At 38.4% G+C, this 19,499-nt stretch overlaps 3 protein-coding genes across 8 annotated transcripts; all 3 read left to right on the plus strand.

Moving 5' to 3' along the window:
- Positions 1–330: 330 nt before the first annotated feature.
- Positions 331–2,600, plus strand: ecm1a (extracellular matrix protein 1a). Its single transcript, XM_074687277.1, has 4 exons — positions 331–355; positions 473–652; positions 753–1,009; positions 2,189–2,600. The coding sequence occupies exons 1-4, from the start codon at positions 331–333 to the stop codon at positions 2,390–2,392; spliced, it is 666 nt and encodes a 221-aa protein (XP_074543378.1). The 3' UTR covers positions 2,393–2,600.
- A 1,097-nt stretch (positions 2,601–3,697) lies between these two features.
- Positions 3,698–15,566, plus strand: LOC141802916 (phosphatidylinositol 4-phosphate 5-kinase type-1 alpha-like). 6 transcript variants are annotated; one of them, XM_074686719.1, is made up of 17 exons: positions 3,698–3,838; positions 4,218–4,372; positions 5,339–5,392; positions 5,566–5,600; positions 5,812–5,898; positions 6,674–6,804; positions 6,970–7,087; positions 7,328–7,480; positions 8,721–9,020; positions 9,104–9,312; positions 9,405–9,488; positions 9,725–9,773; positions 9,861–9,945; positions 11,113–11,277; positions 11,431–11,653; positions 12,591–12,678; positions 12,772–15,566. In XM_074686719.1, exons 2-17 carry the CDS (start codon positions 4,324–4,326, stop codon positions 12,775–12,777), a joined length of 1,836 nt encoding a protein of 611 aa, XP_074542820.1. In that variant the 5' UTR covers positions 3,698–3,838; positions 4,218–4,323; the 3' UTR covers positions 12,778–15,566. The 6 variants fall into 6 exon arrangements, with proteins under 6 accessions (XP_074542820.1, XP_074542821.1, XP_074542816.1 ...); XM_074686720.1 differs by having other exon boundaries at positions 5,339–5,380; XM_074686715.1 differs by having other exon boundaries at positions 9,725–9,945.
- Positions 15,567–16,033: 467 nt separating this feature from the next.
- On the plus strand, positions 16,034–19,387 carry psmd4a (proteasome 26S subunit ubiquitin receptor, non-ATPase 4a). Its single transcript, XM_074686813.1, has 10 exons — positions 16,034–16,134; positions 16,715–16,855; positions 16,948–17,062; positions 17,183–17,269; positions 17,389–17,457; positions 17,585–17,800; positions 17,883–17,991; positions 18,103–18,234; positions 18,341–18,393; positions 18,916–19,387. The coding sequence occupies exons 1-10, from the start codon at positions 16,109–16,111 to the stop codon at positions 19,084–19,086; spliced, it is 1,119 nt and encodes a 372-aa protein (XP_074542914.1). The 5' UTR covers positions 16,034–16,108; the 3' UTR covers positions 19,087–19,387.
- Positions 19,388–19,499: the final 112 nt, after the last annotated feature.

Raw genomic sequence — 19,499 nt, forward strand, 5'->3', positions numbered from 1 at the left:
AATTAGTTCAATTGTGGCATAACTGCTGATAGACATCACATAAAATAGATGATAATTTTTTCAAAAAAGGATATAGAGTATATACACACACATATCTATAAACATATACATGTACACTCATACACTTATAACCTACATACACATAAATAAAACAAAAACAAAACATATATTCACTTTAAATAGAAAAATTGAAAATTGGAATAGATAGAAAATAAATAACACAGTGTTATAATTGTTGATGTGATCTGTTTCACCCTTGCTTTCTTTAAAATGTCTGATTGGACAAGAGACAGGTCATAAAATATTGGTTTTGATTGATTTATTTCCCGCATGCAGACTTTCTGGAACAAGCTTGGCAAGGAAAAGTAATTAAAGAAATATTTTGTGAGTTGCAGATGTCAGCAGATAACATTTAAGTTCAAACACATTCCCCCCACCTCTTCCCCTCACACTTTCCTCCCCTGTTTCCAAGCATCCCACGCCTACAGACAGCCTATTCTTGAGTATAAAAGCTGGATGCTGGAGCTGACACATCATCTACTTGTTGGAGAGAAATCAGCTTTTTCAAAAAGTCCAAACATGACTTCAATGGGAAGCCTCGCAGGGTTTTGGATACTTGCTCTGCTGACTCTTCATGGTGCAGATGTTGGAGGTAATGTCTTTATGATTCTCATAATTTTCTGCCCTTTTAATGTTTTTCAGAAGCTGCAGTGATGTTGACTCCTGTGGTGCTTTATCATCCATCTCCACAGAGTGCCAGAGAAACTCTCTCAATGAGCCTGATGTGCCCTTCCCACCTGCCTATCCCACCCCTCTAAACCTCGCTGCCATCTGCCATCATGGTCAGGGTCGACCCAGGTACCCGGCCAGCTTCTTCCCAAGCTCTGGAGCCAGTCACTTCCGCCGCCGTGGAAATGCCATCAATCGCCTGGAGTCGTGGTACAGTTTTTGCTGCAGCGGACAGGTTGGGCAGGAGGACAGCCAGATCCTCTGCTGCACCCGACAAGCTGTGAGTGTTAGAGAAAGACACCAAAACAGACACAAAACTGACTATTCCATGGTTACAGTGAATGGCATTCTCATGATTAGTTTCTTTAAAGTTTTCAAATAGGGGAAAAATGGGTAAAGTGTGGCTTAAAGTTTTTCTGTACCTTTAAACAGAAGAAAGCTTAGACAAGGACATATGTACATTTTTAATGTTTTCTTACCATTTCTTACTCTAGAAACAAACAAGCATTTCCCGTATTTCATATTTATGTTGCAGAAGTTTTCCAGTAATTCAATTTAGACTGGCAATCAAAACATCGTAATAGGAAAATAGTCAACTTTAAAAAAAAATGAGAATGTGATTGGTTGAAGTCATGCACTGCAAAAAACGGAAATCTTATCAAGTGTTTTTGTCTTTTTTTAAGTAAAAATTGTCTAATTATACTTGATATGAGCCACTTTCAACTTATCAATCCAGAAAATTGTCTTGTTTCAAGTTATCGGAGTACAAAAATGAGGTTTGAATCACTTGTAACCAGTAAAAAAATCTGCCAATGGAACAAGAAAAAATTGTTTGAAAATTTCCTTGAGACTAGAACAATGTCTTAATACAAGTAAGTTTTCTCTTGTTCCATTGGCAGATTTTTTTACTGGTTACAAGCAATTCAGACCTCATTTTTGTCCTTAAATAACTTAAAACAAGACATTTTCTGGATTGGTCATGTGAATTTGGCTCATATTGAGTCTAAAAAGGAATTTTCTACTGAAAATAAGACAAAAACACTTGATAAGATTTCAGTTTTTGCAGTGTGGCTTTGAAAAGATGTTCATTTGTTTGCCTTTTCCCCAAGGTGTATAAAAAGGGATATAAATTGGAACAAAGAAATCCCATGAATTTCACCGTGCATGAATAAATTTAAGTGTTAGACTCTTATACATTACTTAATTTGAGTTTGGTTACTTAATGGGGACGGTGCACAACACAGCTGCTTAACCAGTTAGCTTTAGAGCTAATATGTCTCACGGTTGAAGATATTAAACCAAGTGAAAAACAGTATTCAATCAACTAAAAGCAGCTAATAAAGACTTCACCTTTTCATTCGAATAATTAAAAGACCTTCTCTGAAAGATTGTCGAAAACACAGGTTTAGCTTGTTTTGACCATATCCATGAGGTGATTTATGGTATCTTTTTCCTGCAGTGGAAACAGGCCCTGTCACAGTTCTGTGTGGAGGAATACTCCACCATGACACTCCCCTATGAGTGCTGTGAAGACAGAGGAGATGCACGCTGGACCTGCTTCGACAGCGAGCTCCCAAATCCAGACTACAGCCCGGTACCAGGGTACACTGCACCCGCTGTCCCTGCGCAGCCAGGGTTCAGCTTCAATGCTAATGCTTGCTAAAGGTCACAGAAGAAATCATACAAAGCTGTAGCTGTTATGGAATGATAACAGTAAGCAAAAATGATTTAGAAAACATTTCTTGTTGCAAATATGAAATGTTGTAACTCAGCTGAATTTTGACCTTTGTTGATTTCACTGTTTCTATGGTATTTTCCTAAGAAATAAAGAACATACTGCAAAATGAATCCATGCTTTTTGTTAACAAATAAATAAGATAATTTTGGTGTTAAAATGATCGCTTCAAATAAAGAAAAATGTCAAGATTTTAAACAAGTTCAAGTCTCTCAGCCTTGATTACATCTAACGACCTAAATATCCACCAGAGGTCAGTGTTGGCTTTATTAGTCTGTGGAGGGAGATTCGCACATCAGTAATTGGGAATAAACTTTCTGTTCCAGTTGGGTTTGATACAAATCACCCTTTTCCCCTTCACAATAACGCCATTTCCTAAATATTACATCATGTATGTAGCTTTGAACTAACTGTGTGCCCCAAACTTTGAAAACAAAAACATATGACGAGTACAGTTCCTGTGCGGCTTCAAAATAAAAGAAAACATAAGTGTGCTATGGACTTGCAGTAATTAAATCAGAGCAATCAAATGATTATGTATAATATGTAATATATAATATATAATGAAATCCTAATACCACAGAAATATGCAACATAAAGTCAGTCATTACTCTTGATATCATCCCATAATGAAGAAAACATAAAGCTTTGTTGTTGCTGTTGTCTGTTATAATATGTAAATTGACAGAACTATTTTACCCATAAACCTATTTTTTTTAATCTTTTTTTTTTTTTTTACCCGTCACTAGTTATACTCTACGTCCTTAATTTTGTAAACCTTTGTGCAAATTTAATTAATAGCTACATAAAATAAAAATAAAAGAAATAATGAAGGGCCCATGACTATTTGTCAGAATTCAACCACCACTATCAGAAAACCTACCTGTTTTGTTTAAACATGTTACATTTACTTCATGTTCTTGTAGTGGAAGAGCATTCAAGGACATAAGCCCCAGACTATAATGCTCTGTCATTATTACTGTAGACTGTATAATCTGTGAATACTTTCAGGTGTCTGTTGACTTTTGTGAATATAAATTAATTAACAAATTAAGTTCATTTTTAATTAAAATTGGTAATAAATCTTTATTATTTTTGTTTTAATTTATAATTTTCTTTACTATAATTAAAAGCTGGTATTCATATCAAAGGTTTTAAAAATCCAGCGTAATTTCAGTGTTGTCAGACAGATTTTATTCTGAAAAGACATTTACCGGAAGTTCTGTTTTCTCTTACTTTGCGGAGCAGAACACAAACTGCTGCTTCCGCACTGCTTCCTTGTTCATTACTTTAGTGAAAACAGAGCCTGTGGAAGGGGAAAAGTTTATTTTTATCGCTCTGGGAAGGACAGGAACTAATTCACAAAGATATCATGTGAGTTTTTGATTCATTTACGAGAGTTTTTGTTTGTTTTTGACTCAGTTAAAATTAGAAAAGTTGAATCAGTTAGCAGCTAGTTAGCATTCTCGCCTTGATGCAGTGAATGGTCGCAGCCCATACATGTCGGCAACTGATCTGGCTCTCCTGTTTAACCATGAACTGTTATTAACAACAACCGAAGTTTACCAAAGTTACATAGGTCTCCAGAGAGAAATCTGCTTGTTAAAAATGCTACCAGTCCTTTATTCCTGTTTGTTTTCTGGACAGAAGAGCCCGTCAACGTGGCTGCTGTCAATATTTGGAGCATGAAGTCATCTGCACTTCTTGCTGAACGTTTTGAGATACTGCCTCTAAATACCTCTTGTCTACACAGATCCACGGTGACTTGATGTTTACTCGTAGAGCTGACACCGTTTGATGTCCAGGGCTGAATTCAGGGTCTGAGTTTCTCCACCTTTAAAAAAAAAGTCTGAGTCTGAATGGCCACAGCTGCAGAGGAGCCTCCAGGGCTGCAGGGCCAGCCTGGTCGTAAGTACTCTATTATTATTATTTCCCACCAGTATTGTCTTTGAGGGACACATTTTTGGCACAAATTTTTCAGTCACTAGATAAAGATATACAAATTTTCTCTGGTTATTGAACCTAAGGTGAGCCATGTCTCAGCAGGTCTTAGCTTATGGAGGACTCTTTGTTTATTCTCTCCATTGACACATACATGCAAATAAAATAGTATTCCGTTTTATATTTACTGTTTGTATACACTAAGTTTCTCTGATACATTTTGACAGTTTTTGTTAATTTTTTAGAGAAACAGTAACTCAGTTTTAGTGTAATTTCTGTAATAATATTGTCAAATTTTCCCTTTTAACTTGGGTTAGGCAAAAGAATGCAGCAAAAATGTGTCTTTTAGTTTTATATATGTATATATAGGACAACAATTATTTTTATTTCAAGTCGGTAAAGTTGTTGATTTTCGATTTATCCAAGAGACCCACTTCTTGGGTCAAGTACAAAATATTTTTATTTCCTAAAATGCAATAAATAAAATATGTTCATACTGTCCTAGATCATAGTAGTTTGGTGTGTTCAAGAGTCTTACCTCTAATGTGAAAGATAAACTTTTTTGTTTTGACACTGTGGTTCAAAGAGATGACATCAACATGACATCAGAGCTACTCCCTCACTCAGCTTGGCTTTTCACTATTTTCCTAACTGTTCACACTTCTGCCCTTTTAAGTGTAGTTGATTTTATTCTTTAGTATAATTTCTGTTTCATTTTTAATCTCTGCTCTCCATTTTTTATAATTCTTTGATTTCCATTCAGCTCTTTCACATTTGTTTTAGGAGCAAACAGAATCACAGAGCGCATTCCTTGAACTATTTATTTTGTCAACATGTATTTCTGTAGTAAAGATCAGATCATACGCTGGCTCTGTATGAACTCATATAAACAGTAATAGCATACTTATCTAATTCCTCCCACTACCCACAAAGACCTGCAGAGGCAGTTCTGGAGGAGACTGTCTTCTTTCAGAGGTAATGAACGAGGTGCGTCTGCATGCTTGTTTCAAAGTCGAGCTGCACTCTGTGTTTTAGGGAGTGGTAGAAGCTGCTTCAAGCTGTGTTGTCTGATATTAATGCATCCAGTACATAACTCATACCTGTTCATTTTTCTGTATCCTTTCTGTTAACTCTTGTTTCCTGTTTCTCTCTCTCAACAGAATCGAGCGGGGTTAGGAAAAATGCTGCTCCTGAGGTAAGAAAAAAAAAGTCTTTTTTTTTTCTCACGGAAATGTGAATTCAAAATTTGTCATGTTACGAAACACAAGTCAGGAATACATGAGAACTTAGTGGACACATCCTCTATTCCTTCCTCTTTGAAATGTCAGCAAATCACATATTGCTTCACACCCAGGATGGCTCTTTCAACTTCCTAAAATGTGTTTCCACTGTGTTTGTACTGACAGAGTCCGACCGTGATGATGTCTCCAAATATGAAAAAGACCATCGGTCATCGTGGAATAGATCCAACAGGGGAAACGACGTACAAGAAGGTGGGAGATCAGCTATTGATGTGGATGCAGTTACCATAACTTACTTAGAGCTGTTACTTATTATTATTTTAGGTCTGTTTTTTGCATATTATTTTGGAAGAGGGAGGCAGACGAGAAAAAAATCTCAAGCAACACTCAGTTTGACAATCAGTCCAAAACCAAAATATTTACTGGTAGCCAATTTGTGAGGATATTTTGCCCTTTCTTAGATCACCAGCGAGGCAGGTCTTTTGTGCCCTTGGTTGGCCTGACTGGTGACATAAAGTTCACAGAGGTGTGATGGTATCAGAGGAAGAACCAGAGGTGTAACGGGCATTACTGTAAATCCTCTGAGCTGGAAGGAGGAAACTGCCCTGTGTTTTTTTGCTTCATGCCTCTGCTTCTCTGAACAGTATAAACACACACATACACACAAACTCAGCCACCAATTTTCCACCATGTCAGGGTTCAGTGGAAAAAGTCCATCAGCATATTGAGAGTGGAAATGTAAAAAAAAAAAATAGATTATCAAAAGACTTGCAGGATTTGTGTTTTTGTGGATGCAGAACAACCAAGATTAAAAACTTAACTAAACTCTGTAGAGTGCTCTCTGCGTCATCGTAAATCCTCTTTGCTCCAAAGTTTTTCGTATTTGCATTGTCGTTCAAAAAATGTGCAAAAATTCACAGAAGTTCAATTTCAGCTGATTTTCTGCAGAAATTTCCACCCAGGCCAACGCTGAAGTTTAGTGTGTTGTTGACCACAGACAGACTACATTTGATACTTTCTCTTCCAGACAACATCGTCTGCCCTGAAAGGTGCGATCCAGCTAGGCATCACGCACACCGTTGGCAGCCTGAGCCAGAAACCTGAGCGAGACGTGCTGCTGCAGGACTTTGAAGTAGTGGAAAGCATCTTCTTCCCCAGGCGAGTCTTTTTGAATAATGAAGGAGGGATGTGCTGCTGAGATAATTAAACCTATGCTTTATTTCCTGTTCCAGGATATTTCGACTGCACTGCTTTAAAAACACAGAACCTCTTGTTTTTTATTTACTGTCAGTAATCCTTCTTCTCTCTGGTTTGAATTTCCAGTGAAGGGAGTAACTTGACACCAGCTCATCACTATGGAGACTTCAGGTTCAAGACGTACGCCCCAATCGCCTTCCGCTACTTCAGGGAGATGTTTGGCATCCGGCCTGATGACTACATGGTAATCTTACTCACTCAGTATCTTCACTGCTCTGGAAATGAGAAGAAAAGTAAAACAATGAGGAAAAGAGGAAGGGCTGTGAAATATGAGAACATAATTGTGAATAAGGAACTGCAAAGAGTGAAACTTGGAAAGTGTTGACACTCTTGAGGTGGAGCTGTGACTTTTAAACTCTCTTATCTTTGTTGTTTACTTGTTTCTTATCACATACCAAACCACTGTGCTGTCTCCTGGTTTCAGTACTCTCTGTGTCATGAGTCGCTGATCGAGCTGTCAAACTCAGGAGCCAGTGGATCTCTCTTCTACCTCTCCAGTGATGATGAGTACATCATTAAGACGGTGCAGCACAAAGAGGCTGAATTTCTGCAGAAACTGCTCCCTGGATACTTCATGGTAAGATTTATGAGGAGCCTGAAGGGAGGAGATTGTATCAACAGAAAACATGTGACATCTTTATTGAGTTACACCACGCACTGACTTCTGATCATTAGCCGTCTGTTTATTATCAAAATCAAAGTCCGGTGATACCAGTGGTGAAATGATTGGCCAACAGGAGATTTATTAGTTGTCTTAACTCTCACCAGCCTGTGTCCTGCCTTTTTCTTAGAGGAAAATTCTATAAAACTTAGACATTTTATACTTTTGTTTGTTGCGTGTGGAATTAATCAGAGTGTGTTAGACTTGAGACTTTTGAAGTAAGAAAAAGATTGCATGTTGGTACCTTGTGTTTGCCTCAGGTTGATTGAAAGTGGCATAAATTAGAACTTTGAGACTTACTTTGAGTACAACCAAAATCCCAGATCAATATACCAATAAACAATGTTTATCATGATTTAAAAAGATGCCTAATCGTCTAACTTTGAAGTATCCTTTTTCCATCAAGATTTGATGCTTGTGCTGCAAATAAGACATTTTCAAAGCTTTTATCTCTGCAGATCTGTGTTTTCTGAATGATTTGGATTAAAAAAAAAAAAAATTTAACTAGCAAAACACCCAGAGTGCGCAGACCTACGCCAAGCATATTGTGATTGTCACGCAACACTTTAGTCCTACTTTAATGTTATACTCCCTTTCAGCAGACTGTCTGCTACAATTTGGTGTTAGTTGCAGGTTTGTACGATAATTTGTTACCTGACAGTGTTGAAAATTATGATGACCCGGTACGTATTTCATATTCCAGATCTTAATATCCAGAATATTGTCAGGATCTGGATCGTACTTTTACATCTATCAGAAAATATGGTAATCTTGCCTTGTATTGTTTTGCAAAGCAATCCGACCATTTATCGTGGAGTTATATACACATATGGTAAAAATGGCCCTATCTCACAATGATAAAGAATCCTTTAAAAAAATCCTGGATCCAGATGATGATCTAGATCACCGCCAATCACTTCTTCTTTATTCCATTTTGAACATTTCCTGAAAATTACATCAAGATCCGTTCGTTAGTTTTTGAGTTATGTTGCTTACAGAAAAAAAGACAAACTCTCCCAAAAAACATAACCTCCTTGGCAGAGGTAATAAAGGATGGGTTACTTATGGGTGAGGCATCATCATTGTCATCATTACTCTGTTTTTACATCCTCACTTCCTGGGTAATTTTTCCTCCTTTCTCTCCTCTTGCTTCCAGAATCTGAACCAGAACAAGCGGACCTTATTACCCAAGTTTTACGGACTTTACTGCGTCCAGGCGGCAGGGAAGAACATCCGTATCGTAGTCATGAACAATCTGCTCCCAAGTACTGTACGAATGCACCTTAAGTATGATCTAAAAGGCTCCACCTACAAGCGACGGGCCTCAGCGAAAGAAAGAGAAAAGGCCGTGCCCACGTACAAGGACTTGGATTTCATGCAGGACATGCAAGATGGGCTGTTAATGGAGGGGGACAAGTACAGTGCTGTTTGCAAGACCATCCAGAGAGACTGTCTGGTAAGACAGTAGAAACACATCTTTGAATTTATTTTTGTTGAAATTTGTTTTCTCTGACCTGCTTTTCCCGAATTCTCTTTCAGCTGTTGCAAAGTTTCAAGATCATGGATTACAGTCTTCTGTTGGGAATCCACAACGTAGACCAGGCGTGTCAAGAGCAGGTCAGCAAGGAGGCGGTGGCAGCGGCTGCAGACCAAAGGAAACCTCAAGGCCAAAAGTCTCTGTACAGCACCGCCATCGAAGCCATCCAGGCGGAGGCGGGGAGCATGGGATCATCAGAAACAGAGGACCAGTGAGTGACATTTGGGAGACAGATTCCTCGAAACAGTTTCTGATTGAAAAGGCAAAAAAATAAAAGACATGTGTTAATGTTTTATTGAACAGAACGGGAGGAATCCCAGCACGGAACGCAAAAGGCGAGAGGCTGCTGGTGTACATCGGTATTATTGACATTCTGCAGTCCTACAGGTAAACACTTCACACTGCGTGTGTTCATACCTTCCTCTTTCACTCAGTGACTCAGTGTCAAGAGAAATAATTTGATTTTTGAGTATTTGTTAAAAATATTTTTTCCTTCACCTGCATGATCGATGAAATTCTCTGTGTAAATGAATCAAGACTTTAAAAAAAATGCCACAGTGATTCATTTTTAAGTGGATGTCTCTTTAATCTTTATTCAGTCTAGTTTTCCTTTCATTTTTCAGATTAGTAAAGAGGCTTGAACACTCGTGGAAAGCTCTTGTTCATGACGGGGTAAGCAATCTCCTCTCACCTCAGTTGAGTGAGTGTTTGAATAAAAGATTCAAAGATATCTCCAACCTTGGCTCTCCTTTTGTTCAGGACACCGTCTCCGTACACAGACCAAGTTTCTATGCCGAGCGATTCCTGAAGTTCATGTGCAACACGGTGTTCAGGAAGCTCTCACGTGAGTGTTTAGTTGTTGTATTCGTGCAGAAGCGTGAACACATTAAGGCGCTGAAACACAGATCACTGGTATATCGGGGTGTGGTGAACACATTTTTGGCATTTTCCTGGCCGGGCTTGCCTGAGACACTTGGAGACGAGCCACAGCCAAACCCATGAACTACTTTCATTGCCTTTTTGAGCCCTACTTGTCATGGCACTGGCACAATTTGGGGACTCTTTGGAGAGTCGTTAAGATCAGTGCTACTTGTATTTAAATGTATTCATGGTGGAAAGTCAGAGCATGCCGGAGAGCAGGAAACTAAACAAAACAGCATCGCTACGTGCGTGAAGATCCTAGTTGATTTGCTGCAGTCACATGGTAGAAATGTCATCACCCTCTCTTCTCTGGGCAACAACGTGAATTTTCCCAAACATTCATGTCATCTGACTTCTTCCTGACCTTTCACTCAGAGCCCGGCAGGAAAAATATGTGGATAAAGTCAAGGTGAAGAAAATGCCTGTTTGCATTTAGACATGCAGTTCACCAAAAGCTTTTTGTTCTCTTCAATGCCCTGAATTATAAGCATGAATACAGCCACTTAACTATCATACCACAGTCAGATAATTACTCTTTTTATGTTGTAAAGAACCCTCTGGAAAAGATATCTATCACCACGAATATCCAAATGAAAACAGTGATTTTTATGTACAATCCTCTCACTAACATGTGAATTATGTAAATTTAGGCTATATTAGATGAATAATAAATGACTTTTTTAAAAGATTACGTTTGGACTCTGAAAAAGCTGAAATGCAGCTGTTGCTGCAGTTTCTCAGAGTTTTGGATCAGTTCTCCTCTTCCAGCAAAACAATGTAAATATTATGTCTTCTCTGACTGTGGGAACTGTTCATGATGTGTCAGTCTCACTCCAATGCCTCTTTTCCAACAAGATTAAGTAACAAACATTACATTATAACAACAGCTCTAATGCCAAATGAACACAGAGTTGTCTGGGTTTGTTTTGCAACCATCCGCAGCCTGGTGCATGAAATTTAATTGCACAAGTCACAACAGATCAAATCCAGCAGAGTATCGAAGTTAGTGCTCTGTGGTGAGGCTGAATTTGAGCACAAATGTTGAACGCACTTCCAGCTTTTTTATTAACACTATTTCTCTTGTTTCTAGTTAAGAATTCCCCGTCTAAGAAGCGGCGTGCAGTTACACATCCCTTAAGAAAGACAGCTGGCTCTGGGCCTCCTCTGTCCACCCAAACAAGCACAAACAGCCAACACACTCTCCTCCAACATCAAATCAGCACGGACACCAGAGAGGACGTTGAAGTAGACAGCGGTAAGATCTGGAAACAGCATTTTTCAACTTGAGTGCTGAAAACAAGTCTTGTGTACTGATACTGTTAGAGATTAAGTCCTCCTGCATGTACCAGCATGTGATGTGCCTCTTTCGCAGCACAGTATTGAAAGTGTTTCCTCCCTTCCCGCACAGGCATGCAGTCAGGTCGTCCTGACCTCCTCCCAAGCACCTCGTTGCCAAGCGAAGGTGTTAGCAGCGCGTCTGAAACCACAGTCTCCTTCTCCTCCTCCCTGGGGAACTCTGAATTTGCTCCCACGAGTCAGCCTTCACCTCGGTCTCAGGACAGCAGCAGGTCAGGAGGAGTAGATCTGCACAACATGCTGAGCAAAGCACAGGAGCACAGCACCCCCAAGAGGTAAGAGGGAGGAAAGCAGAAGTGTACGCCTGTTGAAGTTAATTTGATCTTTGCAAAGTCTTAAACTCTGGACATAATCGCAGATTTAATGTAAGTAAATTTAAGTAAGTAAATTTTATTTAGTATAGCACCTTTCATAGAACGGAGTCACAAGGTGCTTCACAGAAAATATAAAATATCAAATAAGATCATAACAACACACACACAAAAAATAAAAATGTAGTCAAACAGCAACGACCACAAACACTGAAAAAATCAAACAATTTGTGCAGGGAGAGTCAAAGGCCTGCATGAATAAATGGATATTTAAAAGTTTTTTAAAAATGACAACAGAGACAGCTGAACAAATATTAAGAGTAAGAGACAGTTTCACAAAGTAGGAGCTACCACTCCAAAGGCACGGTCTCTTTTAGTCTTAAGACGGGTTCGGAGGACAACCAGCGAGCCCTGGTCAGAGGACCTGAGGGGGGCTAAAACTGGTGTGATATAAGTTGTCCAGCTAGACTTGGTCAGGAGCCTTGCAGCAACATTCTGGACTAGTTGAAGATGGTGGAGGGAGGATTTACTGAGGCCAGTGAAAAGTGAATGACAATAGTCCTGCTGGAATGAAACAAAGGCGTGAATAATCATTTCTAGTTCAGAATGAAATACAACAGACCTGAGTTTAGAAATGTTTCATAAATGAAAGAAACATGACCGGGACAACTGTTGTATGTGGTGATAGAAGGACATGGACTGATCAAATATAACACCAAGATTCCTAAGTTTAGACTGGACAGCAGAAGAGAGGGAACCATTACAATGAGAAACCTTGGTAGCCACAAAATCAGGGTCAATACGGCACATTAATAAAGATATTTTATGATTCTGTATGTGAGATCCACAACATAACCACTTTGAATGTGATTGATGATTTGACTTTTCTTCTTGTGTGCAGCTCTCAGGTTGAGACTCTTGAGGACAGCCTCGGCTCTGTGGACGTGATCTCACTCAGCGACATTGTTCCTACTGCAGGCAAATGTTCTGTAAGTTTAAGATTTTCATCCTCAAGTTTTTGTGAGACATTTTGTATATATGTGAGATATATTTCTCACTGACTTGCCTTTTTTTCTTCACAGGTTTAGATGTGATAAAGAATAGTGAACCCAAGCAAGTGGAATCAGACTTGGAGAACATTTCGAGCATGGATCAAATGTTACAACCCCACCTTAGTATGACTCCAGGTACCAGGATTGAATATCAGCGTAGCTGCATGACCAAGTGGGATGTTCTTTTTGTTGTTTTTGCACTTTGATTTCCAAATCTGAACCTGGTGTGAGCTTGTCAGAGTGTGGCTGTGTTCTGACACTAGTAATTATAGGTACATTGATGCTGTTTTGTTATTGAACACTATTCTTCAAATCAGAGGTATACATGGATGCACAACCAAAGATTTTTATTCCCTCTGATGAGCACAGTGTGTGAACCTGTCTTAAGCATCATTGTTTAACAGGTATTAACACATTTATGGCATCAATTCCTGTATTCCGAGTATGAAATTGCTGTAGCACGCTCTCCATGATTTGCTCAACGTGGTGAGGTTCTGTCCTCATACTAACCACAAAGTGTTTCTGCTTTTTCTTTAACACTCTGTGACACCAAACTGTTTAACTTATGATTGAGGACATAGGGTTAAATTAAATGATATATTTTTATAAATAAATAACCATACTCATTAAAGACACTGTCGAACTTACTTGGAATAGAAATTATGCTGGAAAAAGCCTTGATCCTCACGTTCTATTCACTTTTTAAATATTTGGACCTAACAAGACTGTGAATCTGTTTCCTTCCATGTTTGGGTCCAAAAATTATTTTTAATCTTACACACCGTCTTATTTCACACTAGTCTGTCAAAGATCGAATATAAAGGGCACTGATACTGAGGCCACCAGGATGCTTTTGTTAGAGACGATTGAGTCTTCATCAAACGTTGTTTTCCTCAGCGTTTGAAGGAGTAAGAAATCCTGCTGAGTTTTTGAAACCTATGCCTTAAAGCAAACCCTCACAGATTGAGTCTTAGGGGGATTATTCTTCCCTGCCACTTTACTATTAAACAATACACAACCGTTTTAATTAGTGAGGAGCTTAGCATGATATTGTCACAAACATGGTACAATCACGTTGTTTTCCATTCAGTGTGTGATAAAGTTAATGACTGCATTCTAAGACGATGGCTGTAAAACTGTTTTTAATAGTGCAAAGCTTTCGATCGCTCTTCAAATTGCCTGCCCCTGACAAATAAACCTTGATTTATTCAGATGAAAAAGAAGCAGCAGCAGTCCAGACCAGAGGACAGAGTGATTTAAATCACCTGATCCAACTTGATTGCTGTTAAGAACCAGCACCAGACAGTTGGCCCTGTGTTTTAGTTGGGTTAGATGTAGGATGTGAATTATGTTGAAATAAGCATACACTATAAATATGTTGCTGAATGGAAGGACCCAATTTTTGGGGGGAGCAAAAGCTTCCAACATCAGCAGGTTTTACTTTTCCAAAGGAGTAAATGGGGAAAAAGAAAATTAGTAGTTTAAAAGGAGGTTTGACTCTGCTGCTAAATATTAAAAAAAAAAGAGCTGATACTGCATTTTCTTTCGGTCCTTTAAAACTCTGCCACTATTTGTTGTAATCTGCTGCTAGAGGTGAAAAAGCAACATATTAAAAATTATATAATCTAGATTGAGAGAATATTATCTACTTTCACCCGATCACATATCAGAGCCTGCCTGTGAAATTGATTTATCGTAGAAGGCTTCTTAATGATGATGCTATTAAGTTTCATTCTCCTTCTTTTTCATAACTCACTAATTATGATATGAAATAGTTGTATTAATCCTGATGTTAATATAACTTTTATTTTTGAAAATGTAAAAACAGAAAAAAATATTAGGGGATGTCAGTTAAGCTGATAATGCAAGAGGAAGTTTTGAGACTGGCCTCAGCTATGCCCCCCTCTGACTTGCATAAAGTGGTGATGGCTGCTAGGTGTGTAACAGCAAAAAAAAAAAGGCATACCTGTCTTAACCTCTGATTAGAAAACATGGCTGTTCAGTTCTAGCTTGCTTTGGCGCTCAAAAAGCGTGTAGGGTATTTAAACTCAGATTTTATAGCTGTGGTTGAGTATGCAAAAGAAGTACAACAGCCTGGCATAAGAATTTGGAATTTTTTTCACTATGTAAAAAAGACCACTTTGTTAACTCTTTTTGGCATTGTCATAAATATTACTTGTGGTATGGGAAGGTTATTGTTTTATTGTATTGGCTGCTATATCAAAATGCCTTAATATTGAAATCGTAAGTTTTCTAATTGTTCACCCTCAGAGCAGTTACACACACAGCCCATGAACCCAACATGTAAATAGTTGTATGTATTATAGTATTTATACCTGTGTGTCTGAAATTTCTTGGTTTCCTGTGTGTTTGTTTTTGTGATGATTGATTTCCATGTGCCTTGCTCTGGTGCAACAAACCTGTGTCCACAACCTGTTTTGTTATCAAAACTGTTAAATCATCCTGTGTATTTCTCTGACTTTAATATGTCTTCACTTGCCTTTGAATAATAGACTATTAATGTGTGCACACTTGTATACAAGAATCACGAGAATGCCTTTTCACTGAAGATGTATTTTATTTTTGTCTCCTCTGTTTTCTGTACACTTTTGCCTATATATGAAATAAAAAGGCATGTTGCTTTTGTTTACATTGCATTGTATGTATGATTGTCTCTAACAGAGTTGGTTTGGCAACATAACTTGCAATGAATACTGTACGACAATATTATATCATGAACTGTTGGGCATTTTCACTGTAAATTATGAGGTACTCTTTTGTATTTCCTGGTGTATTTCCTTCTTGCAATATTGTACATCAATAAACATGACTGGTTTATAAAATCCCTCTTATTATATAATTTTTGCATTTATATCAGAATTATTTGTAAATATGTTCTGTATCAATATATGTTTAATAGATATAGCAGTTCTAAGGCAAAATTGTAGTTAATCATGCTAAGATCCTCTAATTTTAGTCTGTAGTAGCAGAGTTGAATTGACTATTTTATAACCACCTAAAATACACTGAAGAATTTTGTACGTCACAGAAAAGGGAAAAAAGATTTGTGACATACTAATTCATTTTTTCAAACTTTTCTTTTACTTGTATATAACGATGGAAATGGGCTTCCATACTTTTTGAACACCCTCCCTTTATTTATTTATTTGTTTATTTAATTAAATGTTCCTTTACTGGCGGAAATTGTCGTCTTTTTTTCTTTTCTCTTTTTATTTTGTAATATCCTTTTTTTCCACGAGCTGACTGTTTAATTGCTCTGGCCAATCAAGTTCGTCTTTGTTCAATCATCGTCCAATGGTCTGCGAGCTTGTTGGAATGCGCCAGAAAGCAACAAGAAGTTTCCAAAATGGGGCTTGAAAGTACTATGGTCTGGTAAGTACTCAATAAAATCCAGTTTTTGTGTTTCTGTCAACCGTAAAGCGGTTCATACGAAGACCAAATTCAATTGGATTGTCCTTTAAGAAAAATATTAAGTGTTAAATAGGTAAAAACAGACCGTTGAATGTTGGCAGGCTAACGAAGTGTCATCCGGGCTGAGTCATTGTAGCTAAAGTTAACCCAGATTTCTGACGATAATGAAATAATATTACACAGTTTCATATGCGATCATGGCAATAAATTTTACTCCTAACGATTAATTTCAACAATCGACTGACAAGCCTTTAGATTGGATCGTATCGTCTTACGCCGAAATGGTTGCTAACGTTAGCATCAGTGTAAATGTTTGGTTAATGTCATACCGTCAGCTGTTTACCCCTTGATCATGAATCTACTCGTGAAGAAGGTCGCTTTTACCAGTGAGTGCTGGTTTTGAATGTGGATTGAAAGGTTGTACTTCAAAAACTCATCACTAGGTCTTATTAATTTGGATGATAACTGAAAGATAGACATCAGCAGCTAATGTCAGCTAAGGCTTTGTTAGAGCCGCTGTAACGTTATTCTTTACCCTCAGTGTGGACAACAGTGAATACATGAGAAATGGAGACTTCTTACCAACGAGGCTACAGGCTCAACAAGATGCTGTCAACATCGTTTGCCACTCTAAAACAAGAAGCAACCCGGAAAACAACGTGGGCCTCATCACTATGGCAAAGTAAGGTCAAATCGTTATGTTTGACAGATTAGGTTTTAAGGTTTGAATATCCTCTTTTCTCACCATGGTTCTCAATATCACCTTTCACGCAGTAACTGTGAGGTCCTGACCACGCTGACACCAGATTCTGGCCGTATCCTGTCCAAACTCCACGCAGTCCAGCCTAAAGGCAAAATTTCCTTCTGCACAGGCATCAGAGTGGCTCATGTGAGGGGAATTTGATTTCCTGGCTTGAAACATTCACTTTAAACGTACTAACTTGAGTGTTGTGTACAATATAGTAGTTTTACAGTTTGTGTGAATCTGTTGTGGTTTTTCCCTGTTTAGCTGGCTCTGAAACACAGACAAGGAAAGAACCACAAGATGAGGATCATTGCTTTTGTTGGGAGTCCTGTAGAAGACAATGAAAAAGATGTGAGTTTGAATTCTGTAACAGATAAATCAGGAAATGTACAAGTCTGATATTTGAAACAACTTTCTGTATCAGTGTGGGCAGGTGTTTGCTCACTCTTTTTCTGATTTTTGTCCCACAGCTTGTGAAGCTGGCAAAGCGTTTGAAAAAAGAGAAAGTGAATGTGGACATTATCAACTTTGGAGAAGAGGTGAGAAGTGTGTCTCTCAACATTTTGCCGTTTGCCTAATTGAACAAAGATATTAATATTAGATGATATCCATGTCTCCTTTTGAGAATTGATGTTTGAGTTGTGGTTGGTTTGCAATTTCTTTTAGGAGGTGAACACAGAAAAGCTGACTGCTTTCATAAATACTCTAAATGGAAAAGAGGGGACCGGCTCCCACCTGGTCACAGTACCTCCTGGTCCAAGTCTGGCTGATGCACTGCTGTCTTCTCCCATCCTGGCCGGCGAAGGAGGCTCTATGATGGGTCTTGGTGCGAGCGACTTTGAGTTTGGTGTGGATCCCAGTGCTGATCCAGAGCTGGCCCTGGTAAGCAAACATTATATAGTCACCAGCATGACTATTGTTACTTTACAGCACAAATACTTGATAAACCTTTGTGTTTCTTTAGGCCCTGCGTGTGTCAATGGAGGAGCAGCGACAGAGGCAGGAAGAAGAGGCCCGCAGAGCTGCTGCTGCTTCTGCAGCTGAAGCAGGCATGCCAACACCAAGTGCTGATGGTAAATGGAGGAGTCATAAGACGCTGCTATTACTGATGAAACAGCAGTGATGATACGTTTAGGATGACACATGTCAGTACATTTGGTAACTTGACTTTATTTTTTTCACAGAATCAGAGGAGGCCTTGTTGAAGATGTCAGTATCTCAGCCTGAGAGTGGTGCAGCAGTGCTCCCTGACTTCAGCAGTATGACAGAGGAGGAGCAGATAGCTTACGCGATGCAGATGTCTCTTGCTGGAGGAGGTAAAATTCATTTGACTGCTCTATAAACTTAAGCGTGACACTGTTTTAAGAATTTAGAACTTCTGTTGCTATAATAACTTCATTTCCTCATGTGTTGTGTGAACAGAGTATGGCGAAATGGACACAGGAGCCCCCATGGATACTGCAGATTCAGCCAAGGTGAGTCAGGAAAAACAAGTTTGATCATATCCAAGTCAAAGGAGGTCAGTTGGCCCTCAAGTAACTTTAATAGAAGATAATTTAATAGAATTGTAAAAAGAGATGAAGGGCTTGACATAAAATGTTTAATGAGAGGTTAACAATGTTGGATTGGAAACTGCTGAATCGTTCTTAAAATATGATAGGATAGGTCGAGGTGGGATGAAAATATTAACATTGAGATTTCAAGGTGTTATTAATAACTCAAATACATTAGCCTACAGTTTTTATTTTGTACATTTTAAGTGTTTTTGGCTCATAAAAAAATCTGCTTGGGGTTAATGAGTTGCAAAAATAAAATTAAAGTTTTATTTTGTAATAAATTTTTCTTGGTGCCCTTGTATCTAAATATAGAGGATACCATCAAAGCAAACCTTTAAAAGAGAAACTCTAATCTTTTATTGGGCAAACAAGTACCTATCTGACTTCAAATCAAAAACAAATCTGTCATGACTCATTGTATCTCCACTGACAACTTATCAGGAAGAAGATGATTATGATGTGATGCAAGACCCAGAGTTCCTTCAGAGTGTCCTGGAAAACCTGCCTGGGGTTGACCCGAACAATGAGGCCATCCGCAATGCCATGGGATCCTTGGCTTCTCAGACGGGAAACAAGCCGGATGGCAAAAAGGACGAAGAGAAGAAAAAATGAGGAGCCTCAAGGCATCTGTTATCAACTGAACAATTGCAAACTAATGCAGGATTACTAAAAAAAAGTGCCCAAACACCTGACAGCACCGTGACATTTAATACTTTTCTGTCAAACACCCAGAAGCACCAACTATTTAGTGAAGAATCTGACTTTCCAATAACATTTATGATTATTGTCTTAAAGGATTACTACCCCCATTTTTCTCCACTTGAAATAGTTGCTGATAAATGAACAGAGGAGAAACAATGCTTGATAACTAAACAGTTAGCCACACTCCTGCCATGTCTTTGTGTGTTTTTGCAATAAAAGCTATGTGTAAATATGTTGACTCTGTGTGCATTTGATGACCTCTAAACCTCAAAACCCAAACATCTTGGATCACAACAAATAATCATTTTTATTCAGAGACTACT

Source organism: Halichoeres trimaculatus, unplaced genomic scaffold (assembly GCF_033239565.1).
Source record: "Halichoeres trimaculatus isolate MK-OKI-2021-1 unplaced genomic scaffold, fHalTri1.1 fHalTri1_scaffold_14, whole genome shotgun sequence".
Classification (NCBI taxonomy): Eukaryota; Metazoa; Chordata; class Actinopteri; order Labriformes; family Labridae; genus Halichoeres; species Halichoeres trimaculatus.